A 16,725-nucleotide genomic window follows, 5' to 3' on the forward strand; every position below is an offset into this window, starting at 1 on the left:
GACCCTTCTCCCATCTCGAGTGCTCTTATAGTTTGCCGCTTCGCCGAGATCTCTGGATTCATCTTCGGTGGATCACGGAGGGTTTTTTTAAAAGCTGTCGCAGTGTCTCTCAGTGTTCTGGTGCCGCTTGATGTCACAGATGCTGACAAGCAGAGTATTTATAGCGCTGTTGCGGCTCTTCAGTTCTTTGTCTCGTTTGAGTTTATGTGTTATTAAGCCTTTGCCTATTTAGGTGAGGCGAGGTGTTAAACAGTGGAGCCCAGGCTGTGAAGTCAGTCCAGAGAACAGGGAGCGGCTCTCAGCGAGGGACGGGAAATAGTGCCGGTGGCCTCGGCGTCAGGGGGGAAGGAACAGGAGGGGTCCCCCAGGTGTGTGTGTGTGTGTGTGTGTGTGTGTGTGTGTGTGTGTGTGTGTGTGTGTGTGTGTGTGTGTGTGTGTGTGTGTGTGTGTGTGTGTGTGTGTGTGTGTGTGTGTGTGTGATTTCCCGCTTTCAACACTCTAATTCACAAGTGCCTTCCCTGTCCTGTCCGTTATAACGGTGCACATTTATTTCACTGCTCCATACACCAGTGATCTATCGCAACCTCTCATTCCAAATAAAGATAAATAAAGAGTTGCTCCAGCTAACAATTATTTTCATTCTTGATTAAGATTAGGATTATTTTCTCGATTACCCGAGTCCATGTGTGGGGGGAAAAAAGGCTTTTAGCCACCGGCTCAGCCGTCGCCATGTTGAGAGCCGTGTAGAGACAATCATAGATATCACAGAATTTTCAAAATACGCATGGTTAGCTACTTGTTCCATCTACCTATAGCTCTAATCACAATCATACATAAACACACATGTATCCTGTAACCCCTGTTCTCTGATACCATGTTATTATTATTATTATTATTATTATTATGACGACGATGCTCATTCTTTAGGTGAACTATTTTTCCACCTACATGCAGTAGATCAGCCCACGTAGGCCCAGAGAATGTGAGCGTTATTTGCAGATATTGAGTGATTTCGTCGCTTCCTGCAGCCACACACTGAGACTTTTTTAAAATCCTCCTCGAGGCGACTAGACGAACAGCCTCACTGCTGTGCTGCTCGGTCACCTCTGGACCTTTTCCCTCTTGTCACCGAGCCGGTCTGCGCAGCTTTCTTGTCATTTCTACAGTCGGGGCATTAAAAGGCCTCCGGCTCACGGTGCCCTGGACTATTTTCCTTTTTTTCGTGTCGGCGACGCTGTTGAAAACCAGGCCCTGTGGCGACCCCTCCGCAACCTTTCACTTTTAGGTTGAATAGTTTTGGAGGCGCTCTTTGTTGACTCATTTGTTACTGTCTGGGGATGTGCATTGTGTGCATTGTGTGTGCATGTGTGTGTCTGTTGTGCACAGGACAATTGAGTGACCTAGACCTCGGGGCTCCCTCCACAGCTCTCGGTACAGCCCTGACCCAAGAGCTCCCGTGAACTAGTTCCATTAGCTCGTTCCAGCGCCCGCTATGAGACCGCGACCCGTGTTCAATCCGCACAGAACAAGTCGCATCTGCATTATCTGAATACGCTCAGTCAAACGCAGTAATGTGCTTATTGTAACACTAAAGCTGCCGCCTACAGGATAATGAAAAGGAGAGATCTGCTCTGTGGAAGAAGAAGAAGATCGTCGGCTTCTGAGTGAAATGACTTGTTCGTGTCTCTGCACAGGCCTGATGGTCTCAGCCTCGTCCAAAACACCGTCTTCACAGCCGTGTCACAGTTTAGAGCTCTGCAGCCGAGTCCCACTATGACTAACACCATGCACCGATCTGATCGAGCAGTTTGTATTCCAAAGAAGACGAAAGATTTGCAATGACTCACTTTGGATTTTAGACTGCGATAATATTCCAAATGACTTCCTGAAAAGACAAGCAGCTAAAGTCAGCTGTCCTGTGGTCCTGCAGAACGTAAAACGCAAACGCAAAAAGCAGTGAAGGCTCATCAGCAGTGCATTATGCCAACGTCAGTGAAAGAGACGGCTTCACACACACACTGACCCGCTGCCCCCCTGACGTCTGCACCTCACCCACCACATCTCCTCTGCAGGCGGTGTAGTTGAGGCAGTGCACCGCCTGTTATAACCTCCGCAGCCTTGAGTTTATCTGAAGCCGTGTTTATGAATACAACACGATACGTTTTTCTTTCCCCTCACCGTTCTGCTGTTTTATCTGCCGTACGCGACAGAAGATTCAGACGACGGGCCGAGACGTCGTCTTCGATTTCAGCGGGCCGCTTTAAACCGACGCGAGGCTCACGACTGGCGCACTCGTCCCCGCAAAACTCCACTGAAGATGTGACGGACGTGTTGGGATGTGACGTGTCTGACTTAAGCCGTTCATCCTGAGCAATAAGCCAGACTCAAGAATGCAAGGTGTGTCCCCGAGAGATTGGGCTGGGTTGTGTCATAATGTGCCTCTGCACGCTGCTTGCTGCTTAGTTATTACGTCTTAATGCAGATCATAAGTTCATTTTCAGATGCGTCGCACAGTATTGAGAGAAGGATACCTTTGATGAGATTGGGAATCGGAACACATCGCATCTTGAATGTCATTCTCCCCCTTGTTTTTACCAGACAGTTGACTGAGGGTACTTCTGATATTGTTTTTGTCTGCTGACTCATCACTGGAGTTTCCCCGTATAGACGCTCTCTCAGCCTGCTCGGTCACCTCTGTGGTTAGATCTCAGAGCAGATGTCGCGCTCAAAGAAAGCGTCCTCACCGTCTTTAAGGACCTGGTTTTGCTGTTTTCTCATGTGGATCTGGGTTGTAGATCGCCTGTGTTGTGCGGTCCACCGTGGCCGTCTGTTCCCACGCAACCCGGGCAGCACAACCGATACCTGCTCCGGAGCGTTGACCCGGAGCGTTGACCCGTGGTCGGTGGGGCTGCTTTACCAGCCATTACCACACCGAAGGGGCATGTTTGTGTAAGTTATTCATAGCGTAAAATATTGACCGAGACGGAGATCAGGAACAGACGAAAGGCAGCACCGTCTGCCAGACAAGAATTTAAATAATGATAACAAGCCATGTAATAAAAAGAGAACCTAAGTGAAAAGCAAATCTGTGTTTCTCATTTTGCAAAGTAATTTGTATAATATAAACACCCTAAGAGTGAGTTTATTTTCTATTACTGCGGCGGCCGCATTCATCTCAATCAGCCCCCTTCAGCTGGCAGTGACTAATGCTTCATTGTAGTCCCTGATGTCGTTACAACGGAGGCAGAAATGATTTTTAGGACTTCAGAAGGAAGCGAGCGGCTGCAGAAATCCAGTATTTGGACGTTTCATTTGGCGTTGACGACTTTGATTAAGCTTTCTTCTGCGTCTCCTCCGTTGAGTGAAGCACAATAGACGGTAAGTGTGCCGAGCACTTACCGGTGAGTAGACCGGAGGCTCTCTGTCTCGCAGCGGGACGATCGTTAAACCCCCCCTCCCCCCCCCCCTACCGCTGGACTTCTTTCTCCCCGTTACTCCTGAAACGTTAAGCAGGGGGCCGCGCTCCATACCGGGGCCTCCTTCTCCTCCCTGCCTTCCTTTTTTTTGGCAGGAGTTTGGAAGAGGATTCCTATTGTAGATTGAACACACCCAGCAGGAAGCCAACCACTACAATGGCGGGGGGGGTGTAAATAATAAATAATTCACAGAGCACTTAACTATTTCCTGTTGAATTTCTCTCCATTTTCCTCCCCGCTGTTCATCTCGCTCGCCTCAGGCTTACATTCCACAGTGTTGCTCTGCAGCAGGTCTCTCCTGTGGAGATCAGATACCTGGCGCTGTGCTGCACCTTTTATTCTTTCTCTGCGTTTTTTTTTGTTTTACGGTGCAGCCGACCGTAATTCACTCGCCGTGTTGTCGTTTTCAGAGCCAAATAAGGCGTCACTGTAGCCACGGCCGCTTATCAACAACAACGCACCGTCTATTTACCGGGGGGGGGTTCAACCACTATTAACTGCTGTTAACAACAAGTCCTCGTGTGCGTTGCTTGCACACTTTCATTGAGCCTCACTGAGTTCAGCAGGAGGTGACAGCTGTGTGTGTGTGTGTGTGTGTGTGTGTGTGTGTGTGTGTGTGTGTGTCACCTTACGCACAGCCTCCCCTGTATCCCTCCACCCAGTGTACATCCTATAGTGGGTTGTGTGTGTGTGTGTGGGGGGGGGGGACCAGCTGTCCTGTATAGATCACACCTGTACTGAACAAGCAGCAGATCAATCTGCCGGCCTGTCAGCTCTTCGGACAGATCTGGACCGGCTCGTATGTCTCCCCGGTCGTCAGTCGTGCTGTTGTTTCCCACGGAGAATATTGAACTGTGTGTGTGTGTGTGTGTGTGTGTGTGTGTGTGTGTGTGTGTGTGTGTGTGTGTGTGTGTGTGTGTGTGTGTGTGTGCGTGTGTACACACACACACACACACACACACACACACACTCTGTCCGTGCGTTTGAACAGGCAGGAAGCTCGACACGCGTGGGTCGTTGCATTGTTTAGGTGCAAACCGGCTAAAGCAAATCTCACATGGAGCTGTAGCATAGCGTGTATGGCCCAGGTTTCTGTAACCGATCTGCACCATTTCCACCAACCTTGTCGCGCTCACAGAGGCTGTCCTATAAATAGCAGAGAACACACAGTGTTTACAGTAATAAACCGTAGTTTATTAGAAGGCGGCGTCTCCGTCAGAAAGCCTCGAAGGTGTGTTCAGAGCCGTCTTTATTCATCACACCTTTTTGAAAACACAATCAAATGTGCCTCACGCCAAAAGACATAATCAACATTTTTATAGGACTGGTTTTGTTTTTTCCAGTTAGGATTCATTTTCTCTGCTAACAGAGAGGGAAGTCCCTGTAACGTGAGTTTATTCCTTGTTTCTCAGTGGTCCTGATTTAGGAGTGTGCTGGAGCTGGTTGGTGTCGTGTTGGGAGACGCTACATATACCGGGATTCTGCTAAACAGAATATTTGGGGTCTATGGGGGCCCACGGTTAATGAGGAAATATATGTGTGTGTGTGTGTGTGTGTGAGAACCCTCCCAGGCTTTGTTCAAGAGTCGCTCAGACTGAAGCGTCAGTTTAAAATGTCCCCACGGCTTCTCAGAGCAGCAATGTGTTTAAGCAATTAAATGTTTACTTGCTAAATCTTTTCGCAATTCATCGTCAACGGTCTGATTTTTAGGGATGCCTTGATGTCATAGATTCACAGCATCGTGAAAAATGCCGCTGACTTTTGCCAAATGAAAACAAATAAGAGTTGTTTATCATGTGTTTTATTGCTTATATACAGGAGCCTCATTAACTGCAGAACCATAAACCCATCACAGTGTACTCTGAGGTTGCAGTGTAACAAAGAGGCTCATGGGAATTGTGTGTGTGTGTGTGTGTGTGTGTGTGTGTGTGTGTGTGTGTGTGTGTGTGTGTGTGTGTGTGTGTGTGTGTGTGTGTGTGTTCAGTTCTCCTGGGAGTGAAATCTAACCCTTTATGGAAGTGTAAGCACACTTAGCTGTTCATCAGGCCGGCTCTGCTGCTGTGTTTTTAAACAGAGCGGGGAAGAATCAAACCAGGGAAGAGTGTTTATGAACGATCTGGTCCATTCTGGTGGTGTCCAAGCGTCTAAAAGCAGGCGGGTACCGACCCAGATACTGGCTCCGGAGAATACAAATATGTATGGAAGTGTTTAGGAGGCAGTCCGGCAGAAAGAGGGTGTTGTGGGCCTGTTGTGGGCATCGTGTTTTCACTGTGAGGGTTCTTTCAGTCTCGCTGCTCGGCCCGTGACTAGTGAGATTCAGTGCAATAGACGCTACGAGCGATGACATCACCGTGTCGTAAAGAAAGGCTGGACGTCGAGAGGCGAGCGTGACTGTAACAGAGGAATTCACTGTTTTCTCTTCTCTTTCACCGTGTTCACTTCTTTCTGTGGATGATGTCATTTCCATGCTGAACCAGACATCCAGTGAACTCTCGAGGGGGAGGAGGAGGAGGAGGGGGAGGGAGGGCTTTCTGTTCTCAGAACTCGAGAGAGAGAGAGAGAGAGAGAGAGAGAGAGAGAGAGAGAGAGAGAGAGAGAGAGAGAGAGAGAGAGAGGGGGGAAGGAGGTGGTAAGAGCAGAGACCTGGAACCGGTCCAGTGTGCATGATAAGGTGCTGAGGACGGCGTCTCGGGGACCAGCTGTATCGATCTCGTCGGTGACTCACGAGATGATGTTTCACGCTGCTCCTCAACTCTGGGTTGTTTCGCAGCTGTAAACTCTCTCTCACACACACACACACACACACACACACACACACACACACACACAGACACACACGGTCCTTCTGGGACCCCGTTCAAGCTGGGATTGAGCTGAGCGGGTCAAAGCGTATCGTGACGTCGCACTCGTGCCAGGAATAGGACGGGAAACAAGGTCGAACGGATTGGATTATGTGAGCCTAAATTCATTTCGGAGGCTGCTGCCAATACACACACACACACACACACACACACACACACACACACACACACACACACACACACACACTGCCGTAAAAAAAAAAAAAGTGAAACCTGGCCAGGATAGCATCCTGACTTGTGGCAAAACTGGCTAACACAGGTACGTGTGTAGCCTCAGGGTGCAACAAAACACACACACACACACACACACACACACACACACACACACACACACAACCCTCACACACTGTCAGCCCTGGCTTGGCTGTTCAGGCTCTATTAGGTGCACTGATGCAGCACCAGCATCCCTCGTGGCCAAGCTATACGCAGCACGGTCGTCTTCACTGTGTCTAGTCACTCGCCTGACTCTGACACACTTCTGCTATCTCCCACAATCCTCCCCGGCTGACTAGCTGCTGCTTCATCTGTCTACAGATACCCATGAATGAAGAGCACGACGTCTCTGTTACGTGGAGGCTTTGCCTTTTTTGTAGTGACATAACTGGGCTACGGATGAGATTCACAGGAAATTCTATATTTGTCTTCTCTCATTTAGAGTTGTGTTTTATTGCGACAAAGCTGACATTTAGGCCTATGTCGTGTGTGTGTGTGTGTGTGTGTGTGTGTGTGTGTGTGTGTGTGTGTGTGTGTGTGTGTGTGTGTGAGTGCTTTGACTTGTTTGCAGTGAGGTCAGTAAATGCAGATTAAAGGTGACACGGGTAATGCGATCCGCATCCCGGTAACTCTGTACTTTATTGAATCAGCCATGCACCGTCGGTGACTTACCAAAGGCCAGCTTTGATTTAGTTTTGCACAGCGTCCGATTTTGTGGACACGGTGTAAAGCAGCAGCAGCCTGAGGGGTCAAAGCTTCATCCACATGCATCTGCATCGGAAGGAAACTCCACTGGAAGCGTTCTCATCAACATTTTTAATGAGACACACACACACACACACACACACACACACACACACACACACACACACACACACACACACACACACACACTCATCCTCGTCCTTGGCTGCCTCAGCAAACTTTGGCTTTTGCTCGGAGTAAGGGATGATGTGGATTAGGGGGGGTATAACAGTAGGGTGGATGTGTGCGCCGCATGCAGATCGATGGTGCAGATGAAAGCACCGACCGGCTGGAAGTCTAGTTGGTGGTGTGTTCCCCCCCCCCCCCCCCCCCTGCTGCCGCTCACTATTCGGCATTCAGTGTTTTTTACGCTGATGGCCGTGGAATGTCGGATCCCGCTTGTTGTGGAGCTGAGGGGACGTCATTGTCTCTTGATGACCCTCTCTGTGGCGGACAAGTGGACTCCTGCTCCATTGCTCCACTTTCATGACGCTTCTCTCAATTATGGAGCATAAAGCACTTTTCACCTCGGCCCTAACTAGAGTGTTTTATTGTGACCCCGCTCTTCGGCTCTGTCCTTGTCTCCCTTTGCGTGCTCTCACGTGTGTGTGTGTGTGTGTGTGTGTGTGTGTGTGTGTGTGTGTGTGTGTGTGTGTGTGTGTGTGTGTGTGTGTGTGTGTGTGTGTGTGTGTGTGTGTGCGTGCACATAACTGACTGCTGGAGGAGGCTCTATGACTGTGCCTGTCCAGCAGATTTATTGTCGGGAGCAGGAAGAGCAGATGAAATGCTCCCTGTTAGTAATATTTCTCTCCGTTTTTTTTTTTTTAAAGGTGCAGTTTTGTATCTTGTAATCTGTCCTCCTCGACCGACCGCTCAACTTTCTCTGCTTTTCCCCTCCTGTCCACAGACTCGCAGCGGTCCCATTTGTCCTCGTTCACCATGAAGCTGATGGACAAGTTCCACTCTCCCAAGATCAAGAGGACTCCATCCAAGAAGGGCAAGCAGCTGCAGCCCGAGCCAGCAGTCAAGAGCGCCGAGAAACCTGCAAACAAGGTGTGTGTGTGTGTGTGTGTGTGTGTGTGTGTGTGTGTGTGTGTGTGTGTGTGTGTGTGTGTTCAGGTGCCAGAAAAGATGTGTGTGTGTGTGTGTATTGTGGGAAAAGCATCTCTTTCCCACCTTTTTTTCTTCCCGTGTGTTTGTGAAACGACTTGTTTCCTGTTTAATGTTTTGTGCGCTCCATACTCCATTGTGTGTTGTGTGTCTGCATGAGTTCCCCTGCTGGTTCCCACAGCTTCCCAGTCGCTGTGGCGGCTGGCTGCGCTACAGCAGGTGTCTGAACCTATAAAGACATGAATGGAACTGGGCCGCTTCCTGAATGAACTCCTCCACTCCCTCTTAAGGCTTTCGGTGTAAAAGACTATATTCCCTTAGAATAGAGAAGCTGAAAGAGCCCGTTGCTGTAGTACCAAAAAAAAAAGTGGCTCCAAGCCACATCACTTGATGGATGGTTCTTTGAACAGCAAGCAAATTATGGTTATAATAGAACCACAGTATGAAGACCAGACTGTGGTGACGGTCCAAATAATAGATTTAGGTGAAGTATTTCACTGCGTAGTGCAATTCTGAAAGACGCCGTTCTGTGTTGTCGCTTCTCTTTGTTTGCAGAAGGTCAGCCGGCTGGAGGAGCACGAGAAGGAGGTGGTCAGTGCCCTGCGCTACTTCAAGACAATCGTGGACAAGATGGTCGTGGAGAAGAAGGTGCTGGAGATGCTTCCCGGCTCGGCCAGCAAGGTGCTGGAAGCCATCCTGCCTCTGGTTCAGGTCGAGGCCCGGATACAGCACAGGTGAGTTTTTACAGAATTAAGAATGAATTCTTGTCATTGTTGCCTCCTGACGTAACTCATAACGTAGTTGGTATGCATGCAGGGCACGTTAGAACCGGCACGATGTAGACTACCACTGGCTCAGCACCAGATCGACGGTATGTTGACATCAAAAGCTTCCCGGACTTGACGCCCGAAGCCTTTTAAAACCACGCTCGTGTATCGCCCAGTCTTCCTGTGGCACGCCATCAGAAGTGTTACCATCAGATAAAGTAAACCCTCTCTGCGGAAAAAGTAACCCGAGCTGCAGTTTTTTTTTTGGGGATTGTCAAGACATGTTAGAACTTCTTTTGTCTCTGTGCCTTTCCCCATCCGTCAGTACGGATGACAGCGCGGAGGTCAGAGGTGACGGATTTTGTCTCTCGCAGCCCCGCGTTTAGAAGCGCTTGGATGGATCGCTGCTGCAGCGCTGAGAAGCGGCCCGTCTCTGGGGGTTTGACCTCAGTCCAATGGAGTCAAACCCCGATAGATTGCAGTAGAGGTTCAGCAGATTGTTTGTTTTGTACTGTACTTCAAGTCGCTATTGAGTGAGAGTTTTACCCTCACATGCTAATAATGCTAACGATGTCTTGTCATCTGTTAAACCTCCACAGTGCTACATTGTGTCTGCAGTGATTTAAATCAATATCGGTCAAATAAGTAGGTCAACAGTGGGTGTGACTCCTAGCCGCACAGCCTTAAGTTGATTAAACTGCTTATTTGCCGAAAGGTTTTGCGTGTCAAACACACACCAACTAGTCGCTCATAGCTGTGGACTTAATTATAATTCCGCTGTTCCTGCTTAGTTACAGTATAACTTACAGCCCTTTTTAGTCTTTCTGGGTCAAACCTCTCCACCCTCTCCGACTGCACCGCCCGTCCTCTAAATCCTCCCGCTGCAGTCCCGTCCTGCTCACCGCGGAGCTAAGCCGCAAAAGAGACGGCGGATGGATATTCCCGCGCTGTGAATCGGCGGCGGCATGTCGGCACAGGCCGGTGGGCCGCGCCTTTTTCGTGTTGCGTCTACGTGTTCCGCACACTACAGGCAGGAACAACACCCCCGCTTCCCCGTGCGGCGGTACATTCTTCCCTTTCCCCGCTTATTCCAACCTCTGCTGCTTGGAGTCGGGCATTCCTCCTCAACAAACGCCCCATAAATATGTAGTTTAATAGCTGGTAGATGGATGGAAGTGTGTGATACGTGTGATTTTTGACACCGTTGCATTTAGTTTTTCTCAACCGTCTGTCTGGAATCATTCTCCTTTCTGCACCTCTGGTTTCCATGCCGTCTCCCGTACATCGTCTCGCCATCTGTTCCATATGTTCCACGTTTCTGTTTATCCTTTTTTTTTTTTTCCCCCCCAAGTGCTGTGCTCCTCTCTTACCCTCACCCAACCATATTCTCCCACCATTCCAACAGCTCGGCGCTGTCTTCCTGCCATAACCGCGTGTATCAGAGCCTCGCCAACCTCATCCGTTGGGCGGACCAGGTGATGCTGGACGGCATCGACCTGGAGGACAAGGAAAACGTGGCGTCCGTCACCAGCGTCATCAAAGCGGTCCTGGACGGAGTAAAGGTAGGCCCTTTTGCCGATAGAGGAGATGCTGAGGATAGTGTCGTGTGCTGTCGTCGTCGCCGCCACTGAAAGCTCTTTCTGTGAACAGGAACTGGTGAAGCTGACCATAGAGAAACAGGAGCAGCCGTCACCCACCAGCCCGAACAAACCAGCGCCACCTGCTACCACAGCGGAGAGGTGAGTGCGCTCCGCCTGCGCTCTGCACAATACTCAACCGCACGCTCAAAGCAGTTGGTTCACTCAGACGGGCTTTTCTGTGTGCAGCGGCGTGTCGTCGGAGACGCCCTCCATAGATCGGGAGCAGGAGGTCTCGAATAAGACGGCTCCGGCAGCTGCTCCCGCAGAGGCTGCCTCCGACGTACCAGATGAGGACGTGGCCCCTCCCAAACCCCCCCTTCCTGAAGCCAAAATGGCAGAGCTCAGGTGGGGACGACACGCACGCGCACACACACACACACACACACACACACACACACACACACTTGGATTTCAGAGTTGGATCCATTAATCGTCTCTTTGTAGAGAGGAAGCAGTGACGACGATGTGGCCACAGAAATGTTGTGACCCTTTTTTTTGCAACGTTCTCATTAAAAAGCGAAGCCCATTGTGGTTTTCTCCATCACAGCCGCTTCACTTTAGATTTTATTTTTAGAACGAAAATGATTCAGTGCTATCAAATGAGGAATGAAGAAGGTTTTTTAGGATGTGGGTATGGGAGGGAAAGGGGAGTTCCCTATTTCATTTTCACTGATTTTTGACACACTTTTGGTGCATTTTCTTTTCTTTTCTTTTCCCCACACGGGTCAGCCACAGCTCCATCGAGCCTCAGAGTCTTTCATCACTTTCACTCTCCGGGCTTTTAAATATGCCACACTTTTGGTCTGTCTGTTGCTCTGTCTCTTCCTTTCTTACTCTTTCTACTTGTTTCGTCTTTGGTTTCCCTCTTTTGGATTCCGGGAACAGAGCACAGTTGAGTGCTGACGCCGGCCAAAGGAGACCCTCTCAGAAGGAGAAGTATGTTAGCCTGTAGGATCACACCTGTCCCCCCCCCCCCCCCCCCCCCTCAATACAGCTTCTGGATTGAATGAAAGTTGTTTTTGACTTGCATGGTTGCATTATCCCAAACCTTTGTTTCATCCCGGGCATTTCCCGAAGAAGTCATCATCCAATCAGAGGGCCGTGCATGAGAGAGTGTGTGTGACTGACCTGTGCCGTGTCGTTTTTTTTGTTTTTTTTGCTGGCCTCCATATCATGGTGCCTTGTGTTCTTTTTGACCCGGTATTAACGCACTGAATTTAGGTTTGAACAGCAGGACGGCATCGTGTCGTAACTGAGAGAGGCTAACATGAAACACCCTCACCTTCATCCTGCTACAGGAGGGGTGACGATGTGTGTGTGTGTGTGTTCATGTATTCATACCTGGATTTGTATGTGCATACATGCCTGAGAAAGCGTGTTTTTTTTTTTTTTTTTGCGTGCTTGCCTGGTTGTCCGTGTCGTCTCTGCCTCTTGCACAAACGCCTCCATCCTACGTGTTATTTTATTCTGCCGTTTCTCATCTGCAGCCCGCCGCCAGCTCTTCCCCCGAAGAAGCGCCAGTCAGCCCCTTCGCCCACGCGGGTTGCGGTGGTTGCCCCGATGAGCCGCGGCTCCAGCCTGCCTTGCAGCGTCCACAGACAGGTGGAGGAGCCATTGTTGTGTAACTTCAGCTTCACCAAACTGAAGGAAAAAAAAAAGGAGTTCTGAAGGTCTTTCTTTGTGTGTTTGCAGCAGCAGGACTATGAGCAGGAGTTCCTCCAGAGGCGCTTCTCTGGGGGGAGCCAGTCCTATGGGGGGGACTCCCCCCGCCTGTCCCCGTGCAGCAGCATGGGGAAACTCAGCAAGTCCGACGAACAGCTGTCGTCCATGGAGCAGGACAGCGGTCAGTGTTCTCGTAACACCAGCTGTGAGACGCTAGGTAGGACTACGGTTGGGGTTCGATGGAATTTTATCAATCTGAATCTAATGCAAATCCTTTTGAATTCACACACACACACACACACACACACACACACACACACACACACACACACACACACACACACACACACAGGCTTACAAAGGGCACATTGACCAGACAACACCCAAAAGTCTTTGCATACTGTAACCGTAAGACGATTACCGTCAGTCAGCTCCAGCCAATAATAAAGTCTGTTACTGGTAACGTGTCATTTTCATGCTGTATTCCCTGCTTGTTCTCGTTTCCTAAATATTTTCTACGCTCCTCTTTCGATAAGAGCTTTTGTCAGTTTGAAAGCTAATCTGGGTATTTGGCAAATAGGGAACCAGATCAAAAATGGAACCAATTTACAGAAGTTTTGCTAAAGTCCCCTTTATGTTTTTGTTGTGATAATGTTACAGGTGAAAAGCTACATTGTTGTTGTCTGTTCTGTCTGAATTTTATGATGATTCAAATGCAATTTGTACCTTTTAGTTATTTTTACCTTTTCAGACAACACGGAGAATTACGACCCGGATTATGACTTCCTCCACCAGGACCTGTCGGCTGGGGAAAACCTGCCCCCGATACCGGTGGGAGGGTGCCTGAGCCCCCTGCCCGAGTCTCACAGCGAGTCCTCCTCCCCGGTCCCCGGACAGCACCCCTCACACCCCCGCTTCAGCGCCCCCCCCCCACAGCAGCAGCCAGAGTACTGGACCCCGCAGCCCAACCAAACCAACCCCTTACATTCCTCCCGCCTCAGCGCGCCCCCCGCCCTTCCCCAGAAGAAGCGGCGCAGCACCCAGACGTCGCCCTTCCCCGACGCGGGCTCCCGGGTGCTGTACGAGCGCTACCCCTCCCAGTATGACAACCTGTCAGAAGAGGAGCTGCACCCTACGCCGCCATTCCCCCTGTTCACGCCCATCTCACCCATGCCGCAGACGAACGGGGGCGTGTTCGTCGCCCAGTACATGGCCGGCGAGCACGCCGACGTCCCCGCCAGCCCGCCTCCGTTGCCGGAAAAGAAGAGCAGACACAGTAAGTGAGGGGATCGGGAGTTGTAACGAGGGAGCGATGGAGAAGAAGGGAAGAAGAACGAGCTTTAATTGAGACGAATGCGTAGAAGGCGCTGAGTCTAATGTAGGGAGGGATGAGGGTGATTTTAGGAAGACTCAGTGGGACATTGGCTGCACTCTGTCATCAGTTCATTGAGGCACAGCTTATGTCAAGGAAATGTTCCACTGTGAATAGAGGCAGGAAGTGAAAACCAGGATGTGCTACAATGGAGCCCGGCTCCAGGGGGCACCGAGGCCAACGTTTGGTCATTCGGTCATGACACACCTGCTACATCACTTCCTCTCAAGCTACTGTATTATGTCATTCCGAGCGGCCGGCCCTTCCTGCTGGCTGAAACACTTATCGTAGTGCATGACTACATGCAGGTGAGATTTTAACCGCGTTGTAAAATATCTTCTGTGGCTCTGGAGGAGTTTAGGTGATGTCATCGCGGTGATCTCATGCTGGGCTTGGAGACAGTTTTAGCGCAAAACCTTGTTGACCCATACTATGGACAAAGAGTCAAGCTGTCTCTGCTTTTGATTTATTTGTACATATGTCTCTTAAAGTCTCCCAACTTTGTGGAAGTGAGATAGTAAATCATTGGAGTGCCCCCTTCATGAAGTTTAAGTTTAAGTGAGGCTTGATTTAATAAAAAATAGGCTATATGGACTCAATTTAGTGTCAGCGTTCTTGACTTTGTTGACTTTAAAGCCACAGCAAACCGAACGACTCATGTTTTGTCGATCTGATCCGCCTCCAGTCCTCCAGTACATGCAGTTCGTGGAAGACTACTCCGAGCCGCAGCCCTCGGTGTTCTACCAGATGCCCCAGAGCGAGAGCATCTACGAGCAGCGCAACAAGCGCTTCCAGGAGGTCTACGGCTTCAACGACTCCTTCAGCAGCACCGACTCGGTCCACGAGCCGCTGCTGCCTCCGGCGCTGCCCCCGAAACAAAGGCAGCTGGTAAGAAAAACCTTGACAATGTGCTGGTTCTTATGAACTACCGGGGTTAAATGTCTGAATAGTTGGTTTAACTAATTTGGGACTGTGTGAGCAAAGCTGTCATTTTAAATTCCTCGAATTGTTTAGTTCCTCTTCTTCAAATTCAAACCGCAGCGTTTGAGGCGGCGGAGCCTTCATTGATTATTCATTCATGAGATCATACCTAGCATCACGTGACAGAGTGCTGTGAGGGGTCCTGGTGAACCCCCCTCTGTGGGGGCAGAGCCCCGTGCTGCTTTCAAAGTCCTCATGATGCCTGCTGCTGGCTGGGAAAGAATGCAGGATGCATTCCAGTGGTAACCATCGTTATTCCTCAGCGGAGTCTCCTCCTATCTTGTTATCTCTCTTACCTATTCAGCCCCCCAGTCCTGACTCTCTCCATCCCCCCCTCTCTGAAACCAAAGCAGACGTTTGTACACACACACACACACACACACACACACACACACACACACACACACACACACACACACACACACACACACACAGAGGTGTTCGGTTGTCAGTGGGAGATAAGACCAGCCTTTTATCAGCCACACATCAGATCCGGTCCACTTATCTTAATCTGGGTCGGCGTCTGGGTTAATTGAGACGACCGTCTGACAGCGAGTCAGCGAGGGGAGAGAGGAGGAGACACGACTGGGTAGATCGTAGCAGGAGAAGGCACCTTGTGAGGAGCCACGCGAGTCTGAAGTAAGACCTTCTTACTGCGCTGTGAGCGGTGGAGTCCGACTATTTCCTGCCGAAGTCAGAACAGTTTTGGTTATTATTTGTCAGTAGATATTTGCATCTACTCGAGGCTCTCGTCGCTGGTTTGAAGTGGGAGGGGATCGGTTAGAAAAAGGTTTACTCTCAATCACTTTTTGAGAGTAAAAAAAAACTGTAATTAATGCTGATGTAGTTGCTGTAGAGATTCAGGGAAACGAGAACCTGCACAAAACAAACATGCATTTTAAAAAAGCCCCCTGGAATAACCCGTCGAAATATACCAGAACCTCACTGCAGTAGAGCGACAACCCAGGACAACATGGCCCATGGAGACGGTCTGTGGTTTGCCACAGTGTCACAAATGAGACAATGAGAGTTCTCACAAAGGAAACACACACTTGCGTACACCCCCCTCCCCACACACACACTAATGCCACCCATACATATTTGAAGGTGACAAATTGATCTGCGGTTGGCCTAAAGCTGTGTAGTAATGAAGGCGGTGCGTTTTGTGGACAGTAAACAGATGGCGCTGTCCTGCTGGACATACAGTATCAGAGCCCCGGCGGTGAAAATAGACTCTGTGGCAGAGCGGCAGTCTACCCGGGCCACCTCACAGAGTCTCTCTTCTCTCGCTCTCTCTCTTTGTCCATTGTCCTCTCTCTGCCACCGCAAACTCTGCATTTAGAACTTTTTTTATTTTTATCATTCTTGTGTCGCCGAGTCGAGTCCAAACTGTCCTCGTCTCTGCTCCGGCCCGCGAGGCCTAATCCGGCCTCATGTTTTGGACTTGATGAGCTCGTGGCCCGGTGGAATAAGCCGGTTTGCTTCCTTCCATAAACCCATGTTCCAGGCTTACACGCAGTGGCGACTTTACACGGCTTTGCTTAAAAAAAAAGAAAAAGAAAAAAAGAAAGTAATTTCAGCTGCTGTGTGGATAACGAAATGGGTGCAAGAATCAAACGGATCCCGTTGGCCCCGTTAAGAACGCGCTGTAGTTGGCCCGGTTTCTGGAAAGCCTTTAAAGCTGGTGACGCTGAAAGGAAGTCTTATCTGAGCGTCACAGTCGACATACCAGTGTGTAACCCGCACACGTCACATGACATTTTTTTTTAGTAATTACGGCTTCCTAGAAAGAAGTCTAAATTAAGGAGTAGCACTTCTACAGCGCTGGTCTGTTCAGTATTGACTTCCACCGGCAGTAAACTGATGCTTCTCAGCCAAACTACCAGAATCCTCCCCAGC

At 49.8% G+C, this 16,725-nt stretch overlaps 1 protein-coding gene across 13 annotated transcripts in view; it reads left to right on the top strand.

Moving 5' to 3' along the window:
• rapgef1b (Rap guanine nucleotide exchange factor (GEF) 1b) overlaps positions 1 to 16,725 on the top strand; it is a 35,488-nt gene that overhangs the window by 8,317 nt on the left and 10,446 nt on the right. For 5 of the 13 annotated variants that reach the window (XM_068706668.1, XM_068706674.1, XM_068706675.1 and 2 more), the window contains exons 2-11: positions 8,202 to 8,347; positions 8,960 to 9,138; positions 10,577 to 10,733; positions 10,822 to 10,910; positions 10,998 to 11,156; positions 11,697 to 11,747; positions 12,299 to 12,413; positions 12,504 to 12,690; positions 13,207 to 13,749; positions 14,531 to 14,733. In XM_068706668.1, coding sequence (XP_068562769.1) covers positions 8,202 to 8,347; positions 8,960 to 9,138; positions 10,577 to 10,733; positions 10,822 to 10,910; positions 10,998 to 11,156; positions 11,697 to 11,747; positions 12,299 to 12,413; positions 12,504 to 12,690; positions 13,207 to 13,749; positions 14,531 to 14,733 — 1,829 coding nt within the window. The remainder of the gene's footprint in view (positions 1 to 8,201; positions 8,348 to 8,959; positions 9,139 to 10,576; positions 10,734 to 10,821; positions 10,911 to 10,997; positions 11,157 to 11,696; positions 11,748 to 12,298; positions 12,414 to 12,503; positions 12,691 to 13,206; positions 13,750 to 14,530; positions 14,734 to 16,725) is intronic. The other 8 variants (XM_068706673.1, XM_068706681.1, XM_068706680.1 and 5 more) reach the window with 6 other exon arrangements.

Source organism: Cebidichthys violaceus, unplaced genomic scaffold, assembly GCF_023349555.1.
Source record: "Cebidichthys violaceus isolate CVI_PGR_0920_01 unplaced genomic scaffold, fCebVio1.0.p SCAF_12, whole genome shotgun sequence".
Classification (NCBI taxonomy): domain Eukaryota; kingdom Metazoa; phylum Chordata; class Actinopteri; order Perciformes; family Stichaeidae; genus Cebidichthys; species Cebidichthys violaceus.